The sequence below is a fragment of the Sander vitreus genome, chromosome 7 (genome assembly GCF_031162955.1).
Source record: "Sander vitreus isolate 19-12246 chromosome 7, sanVit1, whole genome shotgun sequence".
NCBI lineage: Eukaryota > Metazoa > Chordata > Actinopteri > Perciformes > Percidae > Sander > Sander vitreus.
Window position 1 is genome coordinate 24231496 of NC_135861.1, and position 21643 is coordinate 24253138.

General features: G+C 39.3%; 1 protein-coding gene across 3 annotated transcripts; it reads left to right on the forward strand.

The window, feature by feature from the left end:
* Positions 1–1688: 1688 nt before the first annotated feature.
* Positions 1689–18832, forward strand: LOC144521144 (protein phosphatase 1 regulatory subunit 12B-like). Of its 3 annotated transcripts, none has more exons than XM_078255507.1 (8): positions 1690–2373; positions 9384–9400; positions 9523–9652; positions 11873–11977; positions 12127–12177; positions 12392–12442; positions 13254–13321; positions 16354–16444. In XM_078255507.1, exons 1-7 carry the CDS (start codon positions 2272–2274, stop codon positions 13290–13292), a joined length of 495 nt encoding a protein of 164 aa, XP_078111633.1. In that variant the 5' UTR covers positions 1690–2271; the 3' UTR covers positions 13293–13321; positions 16354–16444. The 3 variants fall into 3 exon arrangements, with proteins under 3 accessions (XP_078111631.1, XP_078111633.1, XP_078111632.1); XM_078255506.1 differs by having other exon boundaries at positions 1691–2373; positions 13251–13321; XM_078255505.1 differs by lacking the exon at positions 13254–13321 and having other exon boundaries at positions 1689–2373; positions 16354–18832.
* The last annotated feature ends 2811 nt before the right edge of the window (positions 18833–21643 follow it).

The following is a 21643-nucleotide window of genomic DNA, read 5'->3' on the forward strand; positions in this document are numbered from 1 at the left end:
TGTAAACTCTGGAAGCAGTTTCTGTGGCTATTTTCTGTACTCCTATGATGCATCTGAATAATATCCCATATAAGTCCTGAAACTAAGGGTAAGGAGGATCAGACTGGGGGAACTCCAGCTGGGATTGACTCTTACAGTAATACAACTCTCCAACATCAGTGCCAGTGTAGTTCACTGCCACTATGTCATATTCTCTACAGATGGTCTCTGAAGGGAGAACATGTATACCAATATATACTGTACTTTCAGTTTTTGGGTCGTATTTCAAACCATCCTTCACAAAAGCCTACACAGTGAACCCACAATGATACAATACTTAATTAGCACCTCTATGTTAATGTTATTTTTGTGGTTGGTTATTCACATCACATAATCACAGTCTTTTTTATTAAATAATATTTTTTTTTTTTTAAGTTTTTCACTTTCATATTCTCTCCGCTTTTCTATTTTTAATCCTTCTATGTTTTTTTGTCTTTATCTTTCCTTTGATCTATTCGCCCTGAGTATGAGGCATTTGAGGAACAGCGAGGTGCTGCTAACCTCACTATAAAAGGAAGATAGCATGAGCCTGCTAGTGCAGAAGACTATGGGAAGAAAGTAAGGGGGGGGGGGGGGGGGGGGTTGCAGCCGGGTTGTTTAAAGGAACACTCCGACATTTTGGGAAATACGCTTATTAGCTTTCTTGCTGAGAGTTAGATGAGAAGATTGATACCATTCTCTCATGTCTGTATGGTAAATATGAAGTTACAGCCAGCTGCCGGTTAGCTTAGCTTAGCATAAAGACTGGAAACAGGGGGAAACAGCTAGCCTAGCTTTGTCCAAAGGTAACACAATCTGCCTTCCAGAACCTGTGAAGCCCACTAATTAACATGTTATATATTGTCTGTTTAATTCGTACGAAAACCAAAGTGTAAAGAAATATTAAAATGTTTGCACCTGACTAGCTGTTTTCCCGTTTCTAGTTTTTCTAGTGCATTTTATGAGAGAGGCATACATCTCCTCATCTAACTCTGGGCAAGGAAGCGAAAAATCCATTCCCCAAAACTATTCCTTTAATAAGATGGTAACTTTGAAGAAAGATGGAACAGTCTTGATATTATATTTTTTTTCTTTTGAAAAAGAAATCATCACAGCTGTAGGACAAAATCACCAATGCCATGGTAATGTCACAGGGCTAAAATGAGAAATACAATAAAAGACAGATTTTGGCCACAAGTGCTCGATGTTAACACTGTGTAACACTCACACTAACAGCATCTCACAACTGCGGGGTGTAGTACAAAGTTACTTGACACTTCATGGTTGTTGATGGCTCTTCAGGTAATACTGTGTGTTGACCTTCCAGCACACAAATGGCTGCAGCCCCCCTCCAACTCTGGCTTTGTGCTCCACCTCCCCGTTATCCCTCCACATCAGTGGACAATTTTAGCCCTGAGTGCAGAGTCCGGTCATAGCAGAGCCTCTGGCAGATTGCCAAAGCCGAAGAGAGAAGGGAGAAGTGTGTGTGTGTGTGTGTGTGTGTGTGTGTGTGTGTGTGTGTGTGTGTGTGTGTGTGTGTGTGTGTGTGAGGGGGGGGGGGGGGGCGAGTAGAGGGACTGGGAGGGTGACCAAGCAATGAAAGGAGAAGGAGAGAGAGAAAACAAGGGAGGGAGGGAAATGGAGAGAGAGAGAGAGAGAGAGAGAGAGAGAGAGAGAGAGAGAGAGAGAGAGAGAGAGAGCGTGTATAACTTTGGGAAACATAGAAAGAGGCAGCAAAGGGAACAAACTTTTCTCTCTTGGCTGCTTCCTTTTGGACTTTTTCACATTTCATCAAAAGACCTCAGTGTTGACAGAGTGGAAACAAGGGAGGATACTTTGTTTGCTTTAGAAGTTAAAGAGTTATTTCTCTGTTTTTGTGATCAGCAGAGGTTAATTTGTTTTGTTGTTCTTAGCATTTTTATCAAATTATTTCTTCACTGAGCTTTGAAGAAAGCGTGACCACCTGAAATCCCTACAAACTCAGCTGCAGCTCTCTCTCTTTCTCTCACACACACACACACACACACACACACACACACACACACACACACACACACACACACACACACACACACACACACACAAATATACACACACACACCTGTTTTTGAGGATTCCCCGGGAACGCAGTCATGGGCATCTGCATCACTGTTGCTTGAGGGAATCTGCGCGTCTGTGAGGCTGTTATCTGGTGGTGGCTCCGGTGAATGTTACAGTAGAAGTTGACCTGCCAGTCCAGTGAAGAGGGGGGAGATGTCAACCTACTACCCGCGCACCAAGGACCTGACTCGCACCAGGAAGTCAGTGACAGATTCACCACCGTCCTCTCCGTCCCCCACAGACAAAAACTACAGAGTAAGACCAGAAACCTTTCTTATAGATAAATGCACCTTTTGGAATTTAAACTTTATCATTTCACTAATGTAGCAAGGTGGATGCGTCTAATTTCATATATCTGTATGTGTAACTTATTTAATGAAGCGGTTAAAAGTATTGATATTATTGTTTATTTACCCACCATTAAGTTACTTTGTATTATGTTCATCCAAAGTTGAAGAAACTTAAACAAAGTACCATATTTCCTGTGGGTGATTCATCCTAAAAGCAGATATTTCTTTCTGGATTCAGACTAAATCTTTTAAGATGTCTAAACACATGACAGCACAAGCTCTGTGTAAAGTAGATAGCTAGAAAGAAAGAAAGAAAGAAAGAAATATATATATATATATATATATATATATATATATATATATATATATATATATATATAGAGAGAGAGAGAGAGAGAGAGAGAGAGAGAGAGAGAGAGATAGAGAGATAGATAGTTAGATAGATAGATAGATAGATAGATAGATAGATAGATAGATAGATAGATAGACAGACTGAACAAGGATATTGCAAGGATATCTATCAAATTTCAAAAACACAATCAAAACACAAGAACTAATATAACAGTAAAAAGTGAAGGGAAATGGAAATACTTGTTAGTTTCAGTTCTTGTAAAGTATGTACAGTTGTGTTCAAAATAATAGCAGTCCAACATCACTAACCTCATAAATCAAATTTTTTGGTAGAAGTGATATTTCTACATGGCAAATAATGTACTAGTAAGTGTTGTAGAGTCATAGAAAACCAGCAGACCCAACAGTCATGACATGCATCATTCTGTGTAAGTGAATCTGTAATTGAAAGGGGCATGTTCAAAATAATAGCAGTGTTGTGTTCAATTAGTGAGGTGATTGATTCTGTGAAGAAACAGGTGTCAATTATGGCACATATTTAAGGAAGGAAGGAAGCAAATGTTGTGCATGCTGGTTATAGTGCATTTCACACTGAAGTACTCAGCAAAATGGGTCGTTCCAGACATTGCTCCGAGGAACAGCGGACTTTGATTAAAAAGTTGATTGGAGAGGGGAAAACATATAAAGAAGTGCAGAAAATTATAGGCTGCTCAGCCAAAATGATTTCAAATGTCTTGAAATGGCATCCAAAGCCTGGACGATGTGGGAAAAAACGGTCAACTACCATTCGAATGGATCGAAGAATAGCCAAAATGGCAAAGGCTCAACCAATGATCAGCTCCAGGAAAACCAAAGAATACTTAAAGTTACCTGTGAGTACTGTTACGATCAGAAGATCGTCTAGGGGCCGCAGACAGTTTGTCCGACGACCCCCATGCACTGAATTCAAGCCACAGTACAATGTGAAGACAGTAAAGCATGGTGGTGCAAAAATCATGTTATGGGGATGTTTCTCATACTGTGGTGTTGGGCCTATTTATCGCACACCAGGGATCATGGATCAGTTTCAATACATCAAAATACTTGAAGAGGTCATGTTGCCTTATGCTGAAGAGGAAATGCCTTTGAAATGGGTCTTTCAACAAGACAATGACCCAAAACACACCAGTAACCAGCAAAGTCTTGATGATCGATGAACAAGATTGATGTTATGGAGTGGCCAGCCCAATCCCCAGACCTCAATCCCATAGAAAACTTGTGGGGTGACATCAAAAATGCTGTTTCTGAGGCAAAACCCAGTAATGCAGAGGAATTATGGAATGTAGTTCAATCGTCCTGGACTGGAATACCTGTTCACAGGTGCCAGAAGTTGGTCGACTCCATGCAACACAGATGTGAAGCAGTTCTCAGAAATAATGGTTATGCAACTAAATATTAGTGCAGTGATTCAAAGTAAAGCAAACCCTTGAGACAATTTTCAGTTTCTATAGTAAATGTTTGAGTTTGTAAAGAAAAATGCAAATACTGCTATTTTTTTGAACAGCCTAATATTCCTTTTTCTTCACTTTCTGTAAAGGTAGAACACAAACTTGATCAATTTTGGTCATGTTTTGATTTGGAATTGAATGTGCAGTGTTCCCAATGCATTGATATTATGGAATTCAAAGCTATTCTAAGGATTTTGAGCATTATTCACTTTTTTTTTAAACACACTGCTATTATTCTGAACACAACTGTATGTGTTTGTTGGACATGTGCTGTTGTGATTGGTTCAGTTAAAAAAGCAACTATTTCATAATTTCATGAATAGGATAAGAGTTATTTCCTAATTTCTACAGGATTGTCTTCATTTGCATGAATAATGTGCCACTCCTGATTCCCCAAATGAGTTTATTTCAATGATGAAATAACTTGTGAACCCCTCATCATCTCAGCATATTTGATGCCCTGTGAAAGAGTATTTGCTCTCAGAGTCTGACCACATTTTCTGGAAAAGACCTTTGGATTGAAACATTCCTTCTGTAATTTCCTGTTTTTTTCTCATGGCTAAGTAGCTTATTCTCATGGGTGTTGTTTGACTGCTGTGTGTATGTCAGTGCAGCGGCTGAGCTGTACTCTGTGTGACAGCCACATTTAAAGAGACAGGTAAAAATGCAGAAATATGAAGCGACGTGATTCTGTCTATTCAGAGATGCACACATTTGCCCATCTAATGTTATGTGACACTCTCATTACAGCACAGTTGCTAGCTGTGAATGCTACCAGTGAATGCTGTCATTTTTCAGTCTCTGTGCTGTATCCATGGTGAAACTCAGGCATTCATTTTCCATAATGTCAGCTCAATCTGAATTGGTTTGAGTTTTCATGGGAAAGAAAATGCAATGCGCGGCTGTGGTGGAATCAGATTGACGCAGTATTTTTAACACTTGCCCAGTGTTTTGATGAGAACCGGGTCCTATTTAGTAAAATACAATGTGTGCTAATTTCAAGCTGTGAGGGTCATGAAGAAGTATAAACAGGGAAGAAGTACATTCATTCACTGAAGTACTGTGAACAAATTACTTACAAACTTAAATATATACATTTGATAAGATTTGCTCAGGGGGAAATATTGTACTTTTTAATCCTCTACATTTATTTGACAGCTATAGTTATAGTTTCTTTTCACATTAACTTTTACATTAAAGAAAACATTTAATAAGGATATGAAATATAACACATGATTACCAGTTGTTCCAAACCCCCATTCTACTAAAAATTCTACATCTGTTCAGATGGCCATGAGTTGTTGGCAGTTTCACCAAAGAAATATTTCAGCTTCTTAAATGGTTTAATATAAATGTAACGCTAGTTATTGTTAGCGTTAACTATTAACTCTTCGTTACTTTCGGGACGTGGATAGAGTAAGAGCATGGAGACAGCTTTGACTGTGTAACCATTTTTTTTTTTATGACACTTTTTAAGCGTAAAACATGCTTCATCATCTCATCATCATATCCCTCCGCCAACCTAACTGTTACTGAATTACAGGCAGGGTACAACATGTTAGAGAGCTCCCTTGTTAACTCAAAGAACAGAATACACTCTGAAGCTACAATTAATGGAAATATGTGACTTATTTCAGTAACCCTAAAAAGGTCATCTGTTAACTAAATATTCACAAAATAAATCTCATCTTACATTCTTCCCTTTCTTCAGATGAAATGTCCCCATTTCAATAACTCTCATCTCACATAAATAAATAACTGTTCGAGGACTAAAGAGGTCAAATCTTCCAATATTTCATAAAAGGCATTAGAGAAAAGTCCAAGGCACAATCATCTCACAACCACCCAAATTTATCTTGTGACCCTTTGGAGGGGGCCTGACCCCTAGGTTGGGAACCACTGGACTAAACTAAATGTATAAACCAGCTAAGAAAGTAAAATAGGCTACTACTTACGCATTGATGCATTAACAATCTTATAATGTTTTATATAGGGCATTTTGTTTCTGCAGAATGAGTACTTTAACGTTGGTTTCTAAATACAGTACAGGACTTGTACTTGTAATTGAGTATTTATACGTTGTGGTATTAGTACTTTTACTTAAGTAAAGGAACTGAGTACTTCTTCCACCACTGGATGTGAGGCATTTTGTGTCAGTGATCTTGAAAAAGAAAAAGAGGAAGATGCTCTAACAGTTCAGACAGGCTCAGATGTACTGTAAAGAGTTAATAGAGAAGGAGAAAAGGTGAGTGAATATGGGAGAAACGTCTTTTATGGTTGTGTGTGCAGTGTCAGTTCCAGTGGTGGGGGTGAAGAGAGAGAGAGAGAGAGAGAGAGAGAGGTGTGTGTGTGTGTGTGTGTGTGTGTGTGTGTGTGTGTGTGTGTGTGTGTGTGTGTGTGTGTTGCTCAGATTTTCCTACTGCAAAATCCAGTCAGCTCTGAAGGAGTGATGCTGTGATAGAATGAGGGAAGAGGTGAGAGGGATAGTGAAGAGTCTCCTGATGATGATTTCATTGATTCTTGCAAACTGCTGCTCACATTATTGTTTATAGGCTAGCCTACTGTTTCACTGACTACATTTCCATGCACATAATGGAAGTGTGTAGCCTAGTCAGTCCACTAATATTCCAGTTTACATGCAGCCGTGCAAAACAGGACTTTTTTGTTGTTCGACCGTGCAAACTCGTGCATCCCCCCTCTTTCATTCCTTCAACCACCTTCTTGAAAAGATCGTCGTTGCGATTTTTGCGCATATCCAAAAACCTGTTGATATCCAAGTCTTTCATTAATGTATAAAAGTAGCTGTTTCTTTTCTTTTGAGCATGCATCTCTACCGCAGCCGGACTCACTTAAACTGTTTGTCTGGTTGGTTTTGTGTACAACAACCATAGCAACACACAGAGCTGACCGTAAGACATAAACAGGGCGTAAACTGTTGCAAACTGCGGTAACGATTGAGACGCATATTCCGGATGCGCAGTATAAGCCTACATGTCCAAAGAATGCTAAATTCGGGACAGGGCCTTACTCGGAATATCCAAATGGAATATGCTGTTTACATGACCTGAATCATAGTGGCATATCATATTGGGGGGTCTGGGTGTTCTCCCCCAGGGAAGTTTTCAGCATCAACGACTTCATGTCCTGTATTCGGATACACTTTTATGCACCAATTTACGGTGGAAATACCTTTATTTAGCCTATGCGAAGAAGAAAAACACAGATGACAATTCAAAATATATCAAAAATATAATAGAAAGTATGTTGTTCCTTGTCATTGGGCATTTTTAAGTGGGTATATGGAAATCCTGGAGCTTTCTTAGTGGGTATACGTGTACCTGCGTATCATGTAGACTACACCACTGGGTGCAGCTGCTATCAGAAGTAGAATTTCAACTACGATTGTCTGGCTCAGTTTTGACAAAAAAGTTTCATGATGCCATAGGCTACGTGTAAGAGTATGTATTATTCCTGTAAAGATGCCCTCTTTTACTTAGAATCAGGTCCTGTAAACCCAACTTGGCTCACTTAAGACTTCACTGGAATAAGGTTTTTAAAAATCTCATTTCACCAATTTGCTAATCCTTTAGTGTGAAATAGGTTTGCGTACAGGAACTCATCTTTTTAAAGAGATTGGCGAAGGTCTGTATAACAGATCATGTCCCCAAAAGCAGACTTCATGATAATTTATTCATAAAACCAGGGGGCTTATCTTCCCGGTTGATTAATGAATGTTCACCAAATCTGAATGAGAAATCTCCTAAGCATTGCACGAAGAGATCGGAGTCAGTGAGAGCTCTTCATGGCTCCATCCTTGGCCCTTTTTCATCTAAGGTCACGGAGGTCTGTTTTTCTCCTGGATAGCTCTGCTTAAGCACATGACCACATAAGGATAGGTAGCACTGGCTCAGTTATGTAAACACTTGCTGAGGAATAGCTCCTTTGACGCTGCGTGAAATATCCCCCAACTCTGCAAATGTGAGAGCAGGAATAACTGTACGCTCTGTTCCTTTTGACATGAATTGTCCTCTTAAGCGTATGCTTTTATTGCAGTCTACATCTGCTTCTTGTTTCAAACAGCCTGGACCCCCCACACATGATGTTTATTGCAGTTCATTTCTAAACAGAGGTGTTTAACCCTCGTTCCCTGACGAGAAAGAAACTCCAAGTTTTTGAATCAATTTAAGAGTAAAGTTTACAAAACTGCTTTGGATACTGTAAAGACATCATGGCTCAGTCTGGACTTATATTACGGCCTCCACTCTTTCCCTCTCTGTCTCTTTTTTCCAGTCTCTGACTGATCGTAAACACATCCAGTCATCATCCTCTCATGTGTAATGTTTGTAAGCTGATGTCAGTGAGTTATCTATTTGTTCCGTTTGGTTCGGTGCAGAAACAGGTCTGGCTGAAGATCTGGATGGATACAAATTGTGATATTGGAAAGTTATGTGCAGTAGACACATAAACTACATAACTGTTCTGTGCTAACTAATTATAGGCACATCTTTGACGTAATGCGATTATGAGTTTTGAGTGAAATTGAGCTTGAGAAAACAAATACAAATCCTCAGAATGTAGCACAATATCCAGACTCCTTGGTGAAGTGGAAAGAAATTCAGTATGTGATCTCAACAGGCAACTTGGCAGCCATGTGGACTGGACTAGTCGTAGCAAAACCCTGCCAGGACAGCCTGCTATCAGTCTGTTGTCTTAGGTCAGACATCCACCCATCACACAGGAGATACTTAGCTTCTGATGTCATGATGTCATCTTTATGCTGCAGGCATTTGCGTGGCAGCCGCCTGTTCTAAAAGATTAACTGGGCTCACCGGGGAGGTTTGACCTGTACGAACCCTGTCAGTGCAGTGTTTGGGTGAATTATATCTCACTTCTGCATGCAATTCTTTCCCCTGGGACTATGGGTCTCTGAACACATTGTGGTAATTCACTTGGAAGTTTTGTTTTTGTTCTCTGTTGTCTCAGAATGGAAAATATTTCACTGCCAAGCCTCTGTTTGGTCTTATCAAACAAATAAATCTGGATCTAACCACGACGGAACATGGTTTTTACAATGTGTTGTTCCCATGCTGAGGTGCTATAGTGATCCAACTAACACAGTTTGTTCTTTGTTTTTCAGCATGAAAGATTGTCAAGGTGAGGATTTATCATTGTTTTAGTTTTTTACTCCATGTAATATAGAACTGTATTTTCTGAGAACAATCCAAAATAAATGGCCTAAATAAAGTGGCAGTGTGAACTGAATGTGTTACTTTTAGATATGACTCCAGTGGGGAGAGTGTGACAGACAAACCATTGGGCCGCACCAGCTCTTACACTCGGAGAGAGACGAGGCTGACTGCTCTGAACAGACAGGAGCAAGACTCCACTACCAAAGACTATAAGAAGGTAGTAACTTGTACCTCAGTTTAAACAAGCACAGGCCCTCCTGAATGATTCATGTGGTGCCGAAAGCTGTTGGATCTCCAGGCAGATTTATTTATTTTAATACCCTTCCAATAAGGGAAAGCAGATGGAGATTTAATTTAAAATACATAATTAAATATATCTTGTCTTAAAATTCCAACCCAGTCTCACGGCAGTTCGTGAAATGGTCACGTTATTTAATCTATTGATTCGTGTACATGGACAAGTTTATGTCGTTTTTTCGTGGTGGTCAGCACGTTATTTAAACTAATGTATTTCAATGGGAAGCATCTTTCGTGATCACAGCACGACTACGGTAGCGACTAGTATTAAATGCCGAAAATCCGCGCAGGGAGGTTGGTTGGTGTGGTGGATGGGTCAAACAACACAGGGCTTTCACCCCAGAGACCGGGGATCGTGTCCTGCGTGTGGCATTTTGTTACCTCATTGTTCTTTTCCTAAACCCAACCGTCCCGTTATTGTCGCGCATCCCCCAGAGATCGCGGCCATCTCACGCGTGTGACGTTTCCTTTCCCCGTTGTTCTTTTCCTAAACAGAACCGTCCTGTTGTTGTCGCGCGTCCCCCAGAGACCGCGGATCGTGTCCCGGCGTGTGACGTTAACTTTCCCCGTTCTTCTTTTCCTAAACCCAACCTCCGTATAGATGCTTCCCATTACGTGCTGACCACCACGAAAAAAAAACATAAACGTGTCCATGTACACAAATCAATAGATTAAAAATAACGTGACCATTTCACGAACTGCCGTGAGACAGTGTTGAAAAATTCATAGGTAGGCAATTTTTAAATGTTGACATTACAAAATAGGCTATATATATTTTAATAAATGGATATATATATATATATATATATATATATATATATATATATATATATATATATAAACACAATAATGTCACATAGCTATATGCTAGGGTAACATATGAAACATGTTAACATTATATGTTCATTTTATTGATAGTACATTTTTATATCTCCAGTCATATTACTGATGCTGAACAGTCATATTTGGTTATTGTAAATCGTATTTAGACATTGATCTGTTGTTGATAAAAATGGATGCTCATACAAATAACCAGACCCAAAGCGGTTTTGGATAATGTTCAAGATTTTGATATTGCATTGATTTCTTCATTATTATTATTATTATTTGTTTGGCACCAAAAGTGTTCAATATTAAATATATAAATAAATAGCCACGTTATTATGAAATCATGAATAAATGGAGTAAGATATTTAAATGAACTAATTTAGCTTAAGAAGGCTGCGGCTAGCTGGCTAACTAACTAGCTAGTTTGGAGAATTAATGCTAACAGCAGAAGTTCACCTCTCCAGCATTTTGATTCTGATTCCTTACTGGTTCCTCAGAGGAAGACACAACTCTGTGAAGACCGTAAAGACAGGCAGTCTTTCATGGGGACACTCTACAGCATGAGCTAGCTAACACTGCTAACACTGGGTCTTCATTTTGATGCAGAGTGATCGAAATTCAGCCTAGCAAGTTAACTGGCTAGCTAGATAGCTATACTGTCGAGCGGTTTTCACTGTAGCCTAAGTACACAGATGTTCTCATTGGTTGGTTTTCATACATAAATCTTGGTAGAATATAAATCTTGGCTTTGGTAGAAATCAAAACAGTGCTTTACAGATGTCAGCTCCCCAAGTTAGGATCAACAAAAAATACTTAAAACTTGCTTAGCTATTGCTCTAAGCTAGCTAGCAGTGACTAGCTGGCTAAATCTGATAGCATTGTTGAGGTTGCTTGCTGAAAAGAAGCCGCTGGCTTAAAAAAGTGTCATTGGGAATAATAAAATTACCACATAAAAAAATCATTTGAAGTAAACAAATAATATAATGAAATAAAAATTATTTCTAATAAAACTGATATTATGGAAACAAGAACCTAAAATTACACAAGGGGCTTCTTTTTTAATTATTTCAGATTTTAAGTTCATTCATATATTTTACACACTTTATTCATTACTCGTTATTACAAAATGTTGTTTTTGTTTATTTAATATGGAAAACATTGTGGTTCCATTTGTTTACTTACTTACTTACATTTTGTTGTTAGACTGACTAATGTGTTATGTAATTATTTAAAAAAGGAATTTATGCATTGAAAGACCAGATTTTCTGGAATAAAGCTGGTAATTATTTATCTTCATTTTGTTCACGTTTAGATGTATGCAGAAGCTTTGCATGAGAATGAGAAGCTCAAGTCCAGGTTGCAGGACAGCAAACAGGAACTGGTCAAGATACGTTCCCAGCTGGAGAAAGTCACTCAGGTACAAGAAAATCGTCAATTCGGTCATCTTTTCCACTACCACGGGTGTGCAGAAGGAAGGTCGTGGCTGATTACTTAATGAAATCATGTTGAAAAATACATATAATTCTCCCAGTACTTCACAATAACAGCCCCATTCTAACTTTCTAGCGGCAAGACAGAATATCAGAGAGATCTACAGTACTTGAATCAGAGAAAAGGGTAAGTGTCTTGGCAACCTTTTGGCATTTTGGTATTTTATACGATCATGCTCTTCTGCACTATCATGAAGGATGGATGCCCATATCCTTTCTTGGCCATTTCCCCTCTAATTTTCCTGTCTACTTCAAATCATAGTCAAATGGCTTTTCACTCTTTTTTTTCCTGAGGGACCATAGGAGTATATTTATTTCAGCTGTTTCTTCTTTATTTACAGGAAAAACAAGCTCTTGAGAAAAGAGTGTCAAACATGGAAGATGAGTTAAAGGTCAGTGCATGCAAAAATACATTGTGCATACTCACCCTGGGTTTAAATAGCAAATGTTGTCTCCAAGTTGTGTTTCATTTATCTCAGATGTTTTCCCCCAACACTATAATAACACTAATAGTACTTGAAGGTACACACCTCCAGCCAAGCCCCTCATGCTAAATCAAGCACGCTTAAAGTGTTTCTACAGAGAAAAACACACACATATAGCACACTCCAGGGTTGTTGTTAGCCAGGTGGGTTTGAAGGCAAGGGGAAGGAAGGTTAATGCTTTAGGCTCATTATCCACAGTGTTCTGCTGGGCCACTTCCTGCCAGGCTAAGGAGGAGCCTGTGCTGCTCCCCTGCTCCACTCATCTCACTGTTGGGGTGAACATTGTGACCTAGTTCCAGCTGAATACCAAACCCCGTCCAAGAGCAAAAGACCTGCTTTTGTGAGACATTCCTGCACTGCACTGTGTGTATTCTGCTTCACTTTGAAAGACAGGGAAGAGCAGCAGACAGATTTCAAGCCTGAGTAGACATGGTCTGCACAGTATGTGTGTACTGTAGTTTGTGCAGGCAGTAACAAATGACACATGAGATTATAATTTGATTGATATGGCGAATTACAGCAACATTGTTATATTCCTCAAGAGAGCTAAAATAACAGCTCCGGTCTGATAAAGTATAATATGCAGACAGTGGAGGAAGGGCTGGCAAAGCGAGACTGTGCAGACAGTGACGAGGACATTATAAATAGGATACATACAGCAGTGTGGTATGTCAGCAGCAGATGTTTGACCCCTGTGTTGTCATGGTTCCCTCAGCAGGACGCCCCACTGCGGTTCCGCTGTGGGTACCAGCCCTGAGAGCAGGTTGTCTCAGGGGAGAGGGCATGGTGAGTGGTTGCTATGACGCAGAGGAGTCACTGACACCTGACTGTCACCTCACACGATTCTATTCTGTCAGAGATTCGGGCATGTTTACACGTGTGGACATACATGTACATCAGTACTTTAGACTATAAATACTACAGGGGCACAGGCACACAATCTTTTTCTTTTTCTTTAGATGCAAAGCACGCCAGGGAGCTGGCTTGTCACTCACTCACAAAGTCACTTGTTCACGTTTAGCAAGCTACAGATTGCTATTCGGTCAGTGTCAGATTAGTGCCAACCTGTGCCACCTACTGGAAAGGGGAGATAGCGGCAACACTTAAGATCTCATGCAAAAATGCCAACGTTGGCCTCGAACAACAACTGCTGTATTTTTAACACTTACACCACTGTGTGCGAGTGTTACAACTGCTGCTGCTGTTTCATTTGTAGCTATTCAAAAAACTGCAGTTGTGACACTCTCCATGTGACAGAAGCGTCAACATTGCAAAAGATATTACACTCCTTGGCTCACATAAGCACAGCTTAATCTCCAGTAGAGGGGCGCAGGTTGGATTGGGACTACCTCCTTAGGTCTGAACCTGCTGGCAGTTGACTGGGCCTGGGATCAGGTGCTTCACATCTACAGCACTGTGTGTCCTTGTTTTCCCTTATGAAATATCAGTGTCCAATTACTTTGTAGGGTCTTACATTTAATACAGAAAAGCTGAATTGTTCTCGACAACCTCTGAAATGTAATTAATAGAAACTGTGTTAAATTATCTGCAGGATTTGAGAGTTTGGTCAGATCTAATTTAATATCAAAGAGCTCAATATTAAGAGAGTGTAATAAAGGATAATGGTCATTATGCATTCTCGCCTCACTCTGTCCTTTATCTTCTCTCTTGCCAAGGGCGCCTCTCCAGAAACTGTGCCGTTTTATTCTAATAAGAGAACATTATATGCATGAACTGTTCAGTCCCAAATACAGGCAAGCTTCAAATTGCTTTAATAAATGTATTTTGGTGTTTTAAAAAGCAGCTGGATGTCCTCCTTAAACCTCATCCTTGGCCATATTCACTTCTACATCAGAAGTGCCCTGTGTGTGTGTGTGTGTGTGTGTGTGTGTGTGTGTGTGTGTGTGTGTGTGTGTGTGTGTGTGTGTGTGTGTGTGTCTTACGTGGTTTACCCTCAAGAATCGCGGCAAACCACAGATGTTTCTGTCGAACCACATTGAGGTTTACCTCAAAAAGGCAGGCCAAGAAGAAAGGGAAATGAATCATTTCTTTTCCTTTGACTTATAACTGACTAGGCTGTTGCACAAGGTGTGAAATAGTAGAATTTTAGATTATGTGATTTTTTTAAAATTAATTTCTATTCCCTCTCCTTTGCAAAGCATGTAACACTTTAGCACCGCACCACTCTCCACATACAGCACAGGTTTGATGAGCACAAACCCAAAGACAACTGGCTTCATAATTTCCTTTGCTTGTCGCAGCTTTTACTATTTCTTCTCCAAATCTCCCTGTTGTGAGAATACTTGTTCATCTAAGTTTTGCTGATGAGTCCCTAAGATCTGTTGTTCTTTCCCCCTGCCTGTGTAGGTGTGTGGGCGCATGCCTGTATGAGTGGATATGTGTACAGTCGCTATATGAGTCTTTCTCTTTGCAAACGCCCTGCCCTCCCTGCATGCTTTCTCTGCCGGCCCCTCTCTGTATCTCTGTCCTCCTCTGTGCAGGCTTTCCCTGCTCTGGCTCAGGTCCAGACCTTGCGGAGGATGAACGAGTGTCTCCTGGCTGAGAATAGAGCCATGCTGCGCGTCCTCACCCGCCTCTCTGAGACGGCCTCCATGCCGGAGACAGAGGACCTCTGACACCATCTGTCCTCCTTTCTCCCCCTCCTCTCCCTTCCTCAGCCGCATAACTTCTACTCTCCCCTCTTCTTCTGGTGCCTCTACAGCCCCCTCGTCCTCTGCTGTGTTCCTCTCAGGCAGGTCCTGCACCCTCCCGATGCTCACTCCCCCAACCCCCACACTGCAATGCATTTTCCGCCTCACTCCTTTAACCCAATCTCCTTTATGGCCATCAGAGGGCAAACCTGCTAACCCCTCCCCCCAAAACATTTCTCATAAGCCTCCTTTGAAGTGTATATTTTGCTACATCCACGTTGCATGGGGCTTCACATGACATGCACACTGCATTTGTTCTTCTTTCCTTATCACCTAGATTAAAGATCTAACAGCAGAGGTCTGCACCATGAAGAATAAACACGTTTATAGCAGTTATTGATCTTGCAACAGTCTAATATATGTGGCTCCTGTGCATTGTGCTGTGTAATCAATGCAAATTAGTTAGCCAAGGAAATAGCCATTCTAGCCAATCTAGCCAATCTTCCATAGGAAATGAAACGTGTGAGATCATCACTCTTCAAAATGAGCAAGTCCTGTGCCACTGGGTAAGACATGGGGTTTGGTCTGTATTTCCCTACTATTGCTTTAAATACATTTAGAGCAGGGCATTGCCATGATGGAGGGATTTATATACTGGAATTTTCACGTCATGAACATGTTGATGCCATGGGCTTTTGTCCATTCATGTTCGGTAATATGTCACAGCTTGAGAGCAGAGGGTTATTGTTTGTCTCTAGTAGAGGGGAAATACTTTGGCAAAGAAGTTGGTTATTTTTAGTCATCGCTCCCTTATGAGAGACATGACCTAGATTTGGGAAATTGACCCTCTCTCCGTTTCTCTCTCTTTGACTTTGTTCTCTTTTACTTTTCACATGCCGAACATATTGTCAAAGTCACTCCTCACTTGCATGATTAAGTACCGCAAAGCATGTCTTTATCGTTTGGCCTCAAACTTTACTGAAGGACAACTTTCAGTCCACTTGTTGTTAATGGTGAATGCTGAAGATTGTACCATTGGAGTCCAATGTCATCGTGCAACTGAAGCTTTAAATGACAAACTTCACAGTATCCACAAACCATTTAATATCTATTTATATGAAAATGATATCATTTTCTAATAACATTTCTTTCCTTCTGCTGTTCCAGATCTTAACAGAGCTCAAGTCAGACAACCAGAGGCTTAAGGATGAGAATGGGGCTCTCATCCGAGTCATCAGCAAACTGTCCAAATGAAAAGATGTCTGAAGCTCCTGTTCTGTGTCTGTGGATGCTCCACCCCTGTTGGCAGTTTAAATATCCACACTGTCCCAAGTTGTGACTCCTCTCTGAGTTAGGTGTTGGCTGCTTTGCACAAATAAATTTCTATTGGGACTTGTGAAGATCCAAAGAGAAGTGTTAAGGAGTTTCAGTCAAATTTCACTGTGTGATGATCGAGTTACAACAATTGTTTCTACATGATTAGTAATCATAATTTTGTAATATCCAGTGATGTACATTAATAAAGTAGGGACCAGTTGTATTGTTTGATAACCTTAAAAGGCCCAGTTTGAACAAATCCAGAGGTTTGCATGAAGGTACTGTTTCTAATAATATAACCACACATCACATGGAGACATTACGTTTGTTTGCTACATCACGCACCGCAGAAAAGTATTATAACATTGTCTTGATTGTGAAAAAAGAGAGAAGTCAAGGGCCCCAAAGGCCATTTTGGCATGGAGATATACTGTATTTTAAAAAACGTTGTCATTTCAATCAGAATATATGACCAGACAGGTAAAATAAGGCCCAGCCAAGTGACAAACAGGTGCTCTGGTTCCAGAAGCAAAAACTAGATATTAATATAAATCCACCAAGGCATCTGAGTAGCAACAACCATTGAAGCCAGCACAGAAGTGCTGTTAGATGCAGTTCTTCTAATGGCAAGTAGATGTTCGCTCCAGACCAAGAATGCATTGAAATGAAGGAGAAAATGCTTTTGATGATTTTTTATACAAAATCATATATAAAACCAATCATTTTGAACATTCTTACTCTAGTATGAATACATTTAGGCTTAATAAGACACATTGTTTAGGTTTGTGTTTTAGATGTCCAACTGGTTAAATCAATTTTTTTGTGACAGTGAAATCTCTATCATTTCAAAAATTCCATTTTTGTTAACCTAGCGTATGATAATGTCCCCACTGTATTTGGTATTTGAAGGGGGCTGTATGCTAGCCCTGAATATGGATATAATATATATGGAATATGGATATAATGCACTTTGAGTATTTGGGCATCACAGCACTGTATTATCTTCAGACTGGTTTCAGTTTCCATGATAACATAATTCAGCGTTTGCCAGATTCTGTTCATCAGTTCTTTGTGTGGTTTTAGTCGCCATTCTTCATTTTTTGTTTTGCGTGTCCTCTCTAGAGGTTTTTTTATTCAATGGCTCAGCTTCAAAACAGCAGAATGGCTACACAGAGGAGACACTCTGAGTGTGTGTAAAAGAAAGTGTCCTATCTTCTGTAATAGAGATATACTGTATTTATTTATTTATGCACTTTCTTAGTTCTAATCTTCATGCTTTGTTTACTAAATTTTCTTTCAAAGAAAACACACCAATTGTTTTGGTTGACTTCTTGGTCATCTTTCTGTTAGGTGATGAAAAAAACGCAAATGCCAAAATCTTGGTAGATGAACCGTAAATCACTGCTGACATTTTAGCCTCCACAATATTGTGTGATTAATAATAATAAATACATCTCCACAATCCAACTTTGGAGGAATTAAACTGTTGCTTGCACTTTTCATTATATGTTGTGTAGATTACATATATTTTAAACTTTGTTGTGTGTGTTGATATTGTCACGATAAATTATGTTAAATTAATTGTTGCCTAACTACACTGACTTGCCAGTTTATGAAGTACACCTACCTGGCTACATCTAGTGCAATCCAATACTACAGTACAACCCTGCAATAAATCCCAACTTTTTTGTTCTGGTCATCTGGTCATGGAGGCAGTATTTACTGATGCTACTCCATTGTGTTGCATTATATTAAAATGTTCTTCAATATTTGGGTTCCACAAAATGTGTGACATGATTTTTTTTAATGTTAACTAGATGGTCTACTTAACATGAGAACTACTAATACAATTAGAAAGAGGCTGCTGCCTTGTAATGGTTTTTAATGTGGCTTATGGGGTGCCATCACCTTATATATTCCAAAAAGAGTGAAGGTAGATAAATGTCATCTTATCATATGAAACTGCCAGACTCCGCTTGCATTTAATATCCTTTAGCTGTAGAGTTGCTAAAAGTGATGAATGGTGTGCCAGAGACAAAAAAAGGTTTTGGTATCTGTCTTCTGTTCACTTTAATGGATGAGGTGACCAAAATCCCCAGGGTTGGATGTATTCCTTTAACAATACGATGGTTTTGGAGTCCAGTGTTATCTTTGGTCACATCCAGTACTCATGTACTCAAAACTACAAATAAGATACAGCTATTTCTACACATGCTGTAGCTTTATTGAACTATATGCAGTTAAACTATGTATTGAAAATGTTTGTAATGTGTTGATAGCTTAATATACGCACATTGGTTTACTCACTTTGCTTAATAAACTGTAAAGGAATGGAAATGATTCTCTGTGTGACATTATTATATTATGAATCAGAGGCAGAGAGATTATTAGGAAGCAGCTGAGCTGAACGCTTTGCATATTAAACACAAACAAGTCATGGTAATTAAAAGGCCTTTATTTCCTATTTGTTTTTTACAGAACTGGTAACACATATGATAAAGTTGTAATAAGTTATTTGGTTCCCTTGATAACTTTATAAGGATCCCCAACGTTTTTCCACATAAGGGTCAAGAGGAGTTTGTGAGCAACGTTTGTGTCCAGTCAAGGGCTAAAGCATGCGATCCACAGTAGGCACAAGTACTGACATGAACACGCGCACCACGACACTAGACACGAAGAAACACAGCTAGAGGACACAACCTGACTGTCCTCCGACGCTTCAAAAGATGACGGATAAGAGAAAGAGGTGAAAAAAGAAAAGAGAATCTTGAGAATACAGTTGCATCAGGGATGAGAGGTGGAGGACTAAGCGCTAAAGAGGGGAGTTTGGTATGTTCCTGCATGTTTGGCAGTATACGGTATGTCCATGTTGTAAACATAAAGGCCGTCATTCTTTACGCTCAGCAAAATGCAGATTCAGTGGAGAAATCAACGAGCCTGCTTCCTATTCAGCATAATGATACTGATGGTACATAGTTGGTTACACATAAACAGGACAAAGACACAAACAAAAAGCAAATGTGATTCTGGCATTGATTCAAATACAGTCCTACACTCTACATTCTACATCACAAAAACAAATAAAGACAGAAGATGTGATTACACGTATGCACAAGAATACAAAGAAGAAATACAGCGAGTAATAGAGGAGACAAGACAACATGTTTCAAAGTGGCGTCTTTACCCGCTGAGAGGCTTTTCAACACATTTTGACAGGGTGGTAAATGATCTACTGAACTTTGGATGTTTTCCCTTTTTAAATCCCAGTATTTCAACAAAAAAAAAGGGGAAAAAAAAGAACAACTAGTTGTGTGAACGGTGTTCTAAAACTGTCTCTGCACAGCTGAAACAGCCCACAGTTTCAGATACAGTTGTGCATAAGGTATTGTACACAGCTATCAACAGAACAGAATAACCCCATATTTCAAATAGAACTAAGGTTGTTTGAGTATTACGGTCATACACACACAAAGATGTACATTTAAGAATGAGTTATGTGTCCCAAGCATGCAGACCTGTACTGTATACTGTATTTATATATTCTAGTGCTGTGTTTTTGCACCATGTCTACTAAAGGGCCTACACTTCATCCATTTATCCCACATACACAAGCACACACACAGCTCCCAGTCTCTGTCCCCCATAGAACTTTGATATAATGTAACTGTGGTGACCCAAGCAGAAAAAGGAAATATATAAATAAATAAATAAATCTTTCAAATGTGCTATAAATTGACCTGTAATCACATTTGCCTCATCATCTGATGTGTTCTGTTTGCCTCTGCAAGAATTGTTATTTTGGCTTTGTAGATGCAAACAGTGTTGAGGAATGCAGGCAACTGCAGTCAGGTAATGGCAGTATTTTGTGAAACACACTGAAATCCTGTATTTGAATTGTTCTTAGTGCATCATTTGGTCACAGTCAGTAACAGTAAAGGGACAGCGAATAAATATAATATTGCATTAGGCAACGTGTGGGCGTTGCACAGCACATTGAAGATTGTTGCCAGGATATAGATAAATGGCAGTTTACCGTTTACTTCAGAGACATTTTTTTGACTGAGGTAAACTTAAAAAAGAATATTATTTTTGGGAAATAGGCATATTCGCTTTCTTGCCAAGAGTTAGATGAGAAGACCGATGCCACTCTTATCCCCCTGTTTCCAGTCTTTATGCTAAGCTAACCGTCTCCTGGCTCCAGCACAGATATAAAATTCTTGGCAAGAAAGCCAAATTTGGAACTACTCCCATTATCTCATATTGTGCATGACATATGTATTTCTATGTTATTTTCATATAATTTCTGCCATGTGTATTGAGAAAATCATAACTCAATGCATAGTTCTATGGGAGGGATTCAGGCCTAAAACATGGATGCCACACACAAGTTTCTCTCTTTTTGCTTTAAAATGGTTAGATCTCTAACTATATTGTTTTGTTGCTTGGGCAACATGCTAAACAAACCAACAAAAACCATCAGCATGAGCCGCACATCACCAGCAGTGTGTTATTGATTGTACATGTGGTCACGAGTACATTCTGCTGCTAAACTGGAAGAAGAGAAACTGTAGAAGGGACCCAGTTTGGTTCATAAATTGCACTCAGCCCAAGACAAGAACACACTCTCATGTATATATATATATATATTTATAATTTTAGCATATCATTTCATGGAGAACCTATTGTGATATTATATCTACTGGTATTATTTATACTATCAAAACAAGGCATATACATTACTAATCACAATACTGTAAAATCAGCTACCTCTATGAAACAGGGACATCAACAGCTCTGAAAGTAGAAAAAGACACACCCACTCTACTAAACTCACAAGTGTTCTCAAAGCTCACATGTACAGAAAAGTGGATTTTGCCCTCTTGATGAACAAAGACCTCTGAACGGAATGTAAAAGAGAGAAACACTGGCCGAGGAAAATGAAGACATGTCAGATTTTTTTTTCTTCATAAATACACTCTACTCAGCTGAGCTCTAAAGAGTTAGTGCTTGAGTTTTATGGCTTTAGTTTTATATTATTCACTTATCTTGTATACACATACACGTATTGTATAATAAACACAGTAAAAGAGACACAGCCGTGAAGGGTTTCAGGTCATTTAAGTACTGTAGAAGTGGAAAA

Coding starts and splice junctions, on each gene's coding strand:
- LOC144521144 (XM_078255505.1), top strand. CDS start 2,272: ATGTCAACCTACTACCCGCGCACCAAGGACCTGACTCGCACCAGGAAG. Junction 11,978..12,126: donor AGCTGGAGAAAGTCACTCAG/GTACAAGAAAAT, acceptor CTAACTTTCTAG/CGGCAAGACAGAATATCAGA. Junction 12,443..16,353: donor ACATGGAAGATGAGTTAAAG/GTCAGTGCATGC, acceptor CTGCTGTTCCAG/ATCTTAACAGAGCTCAAGTC.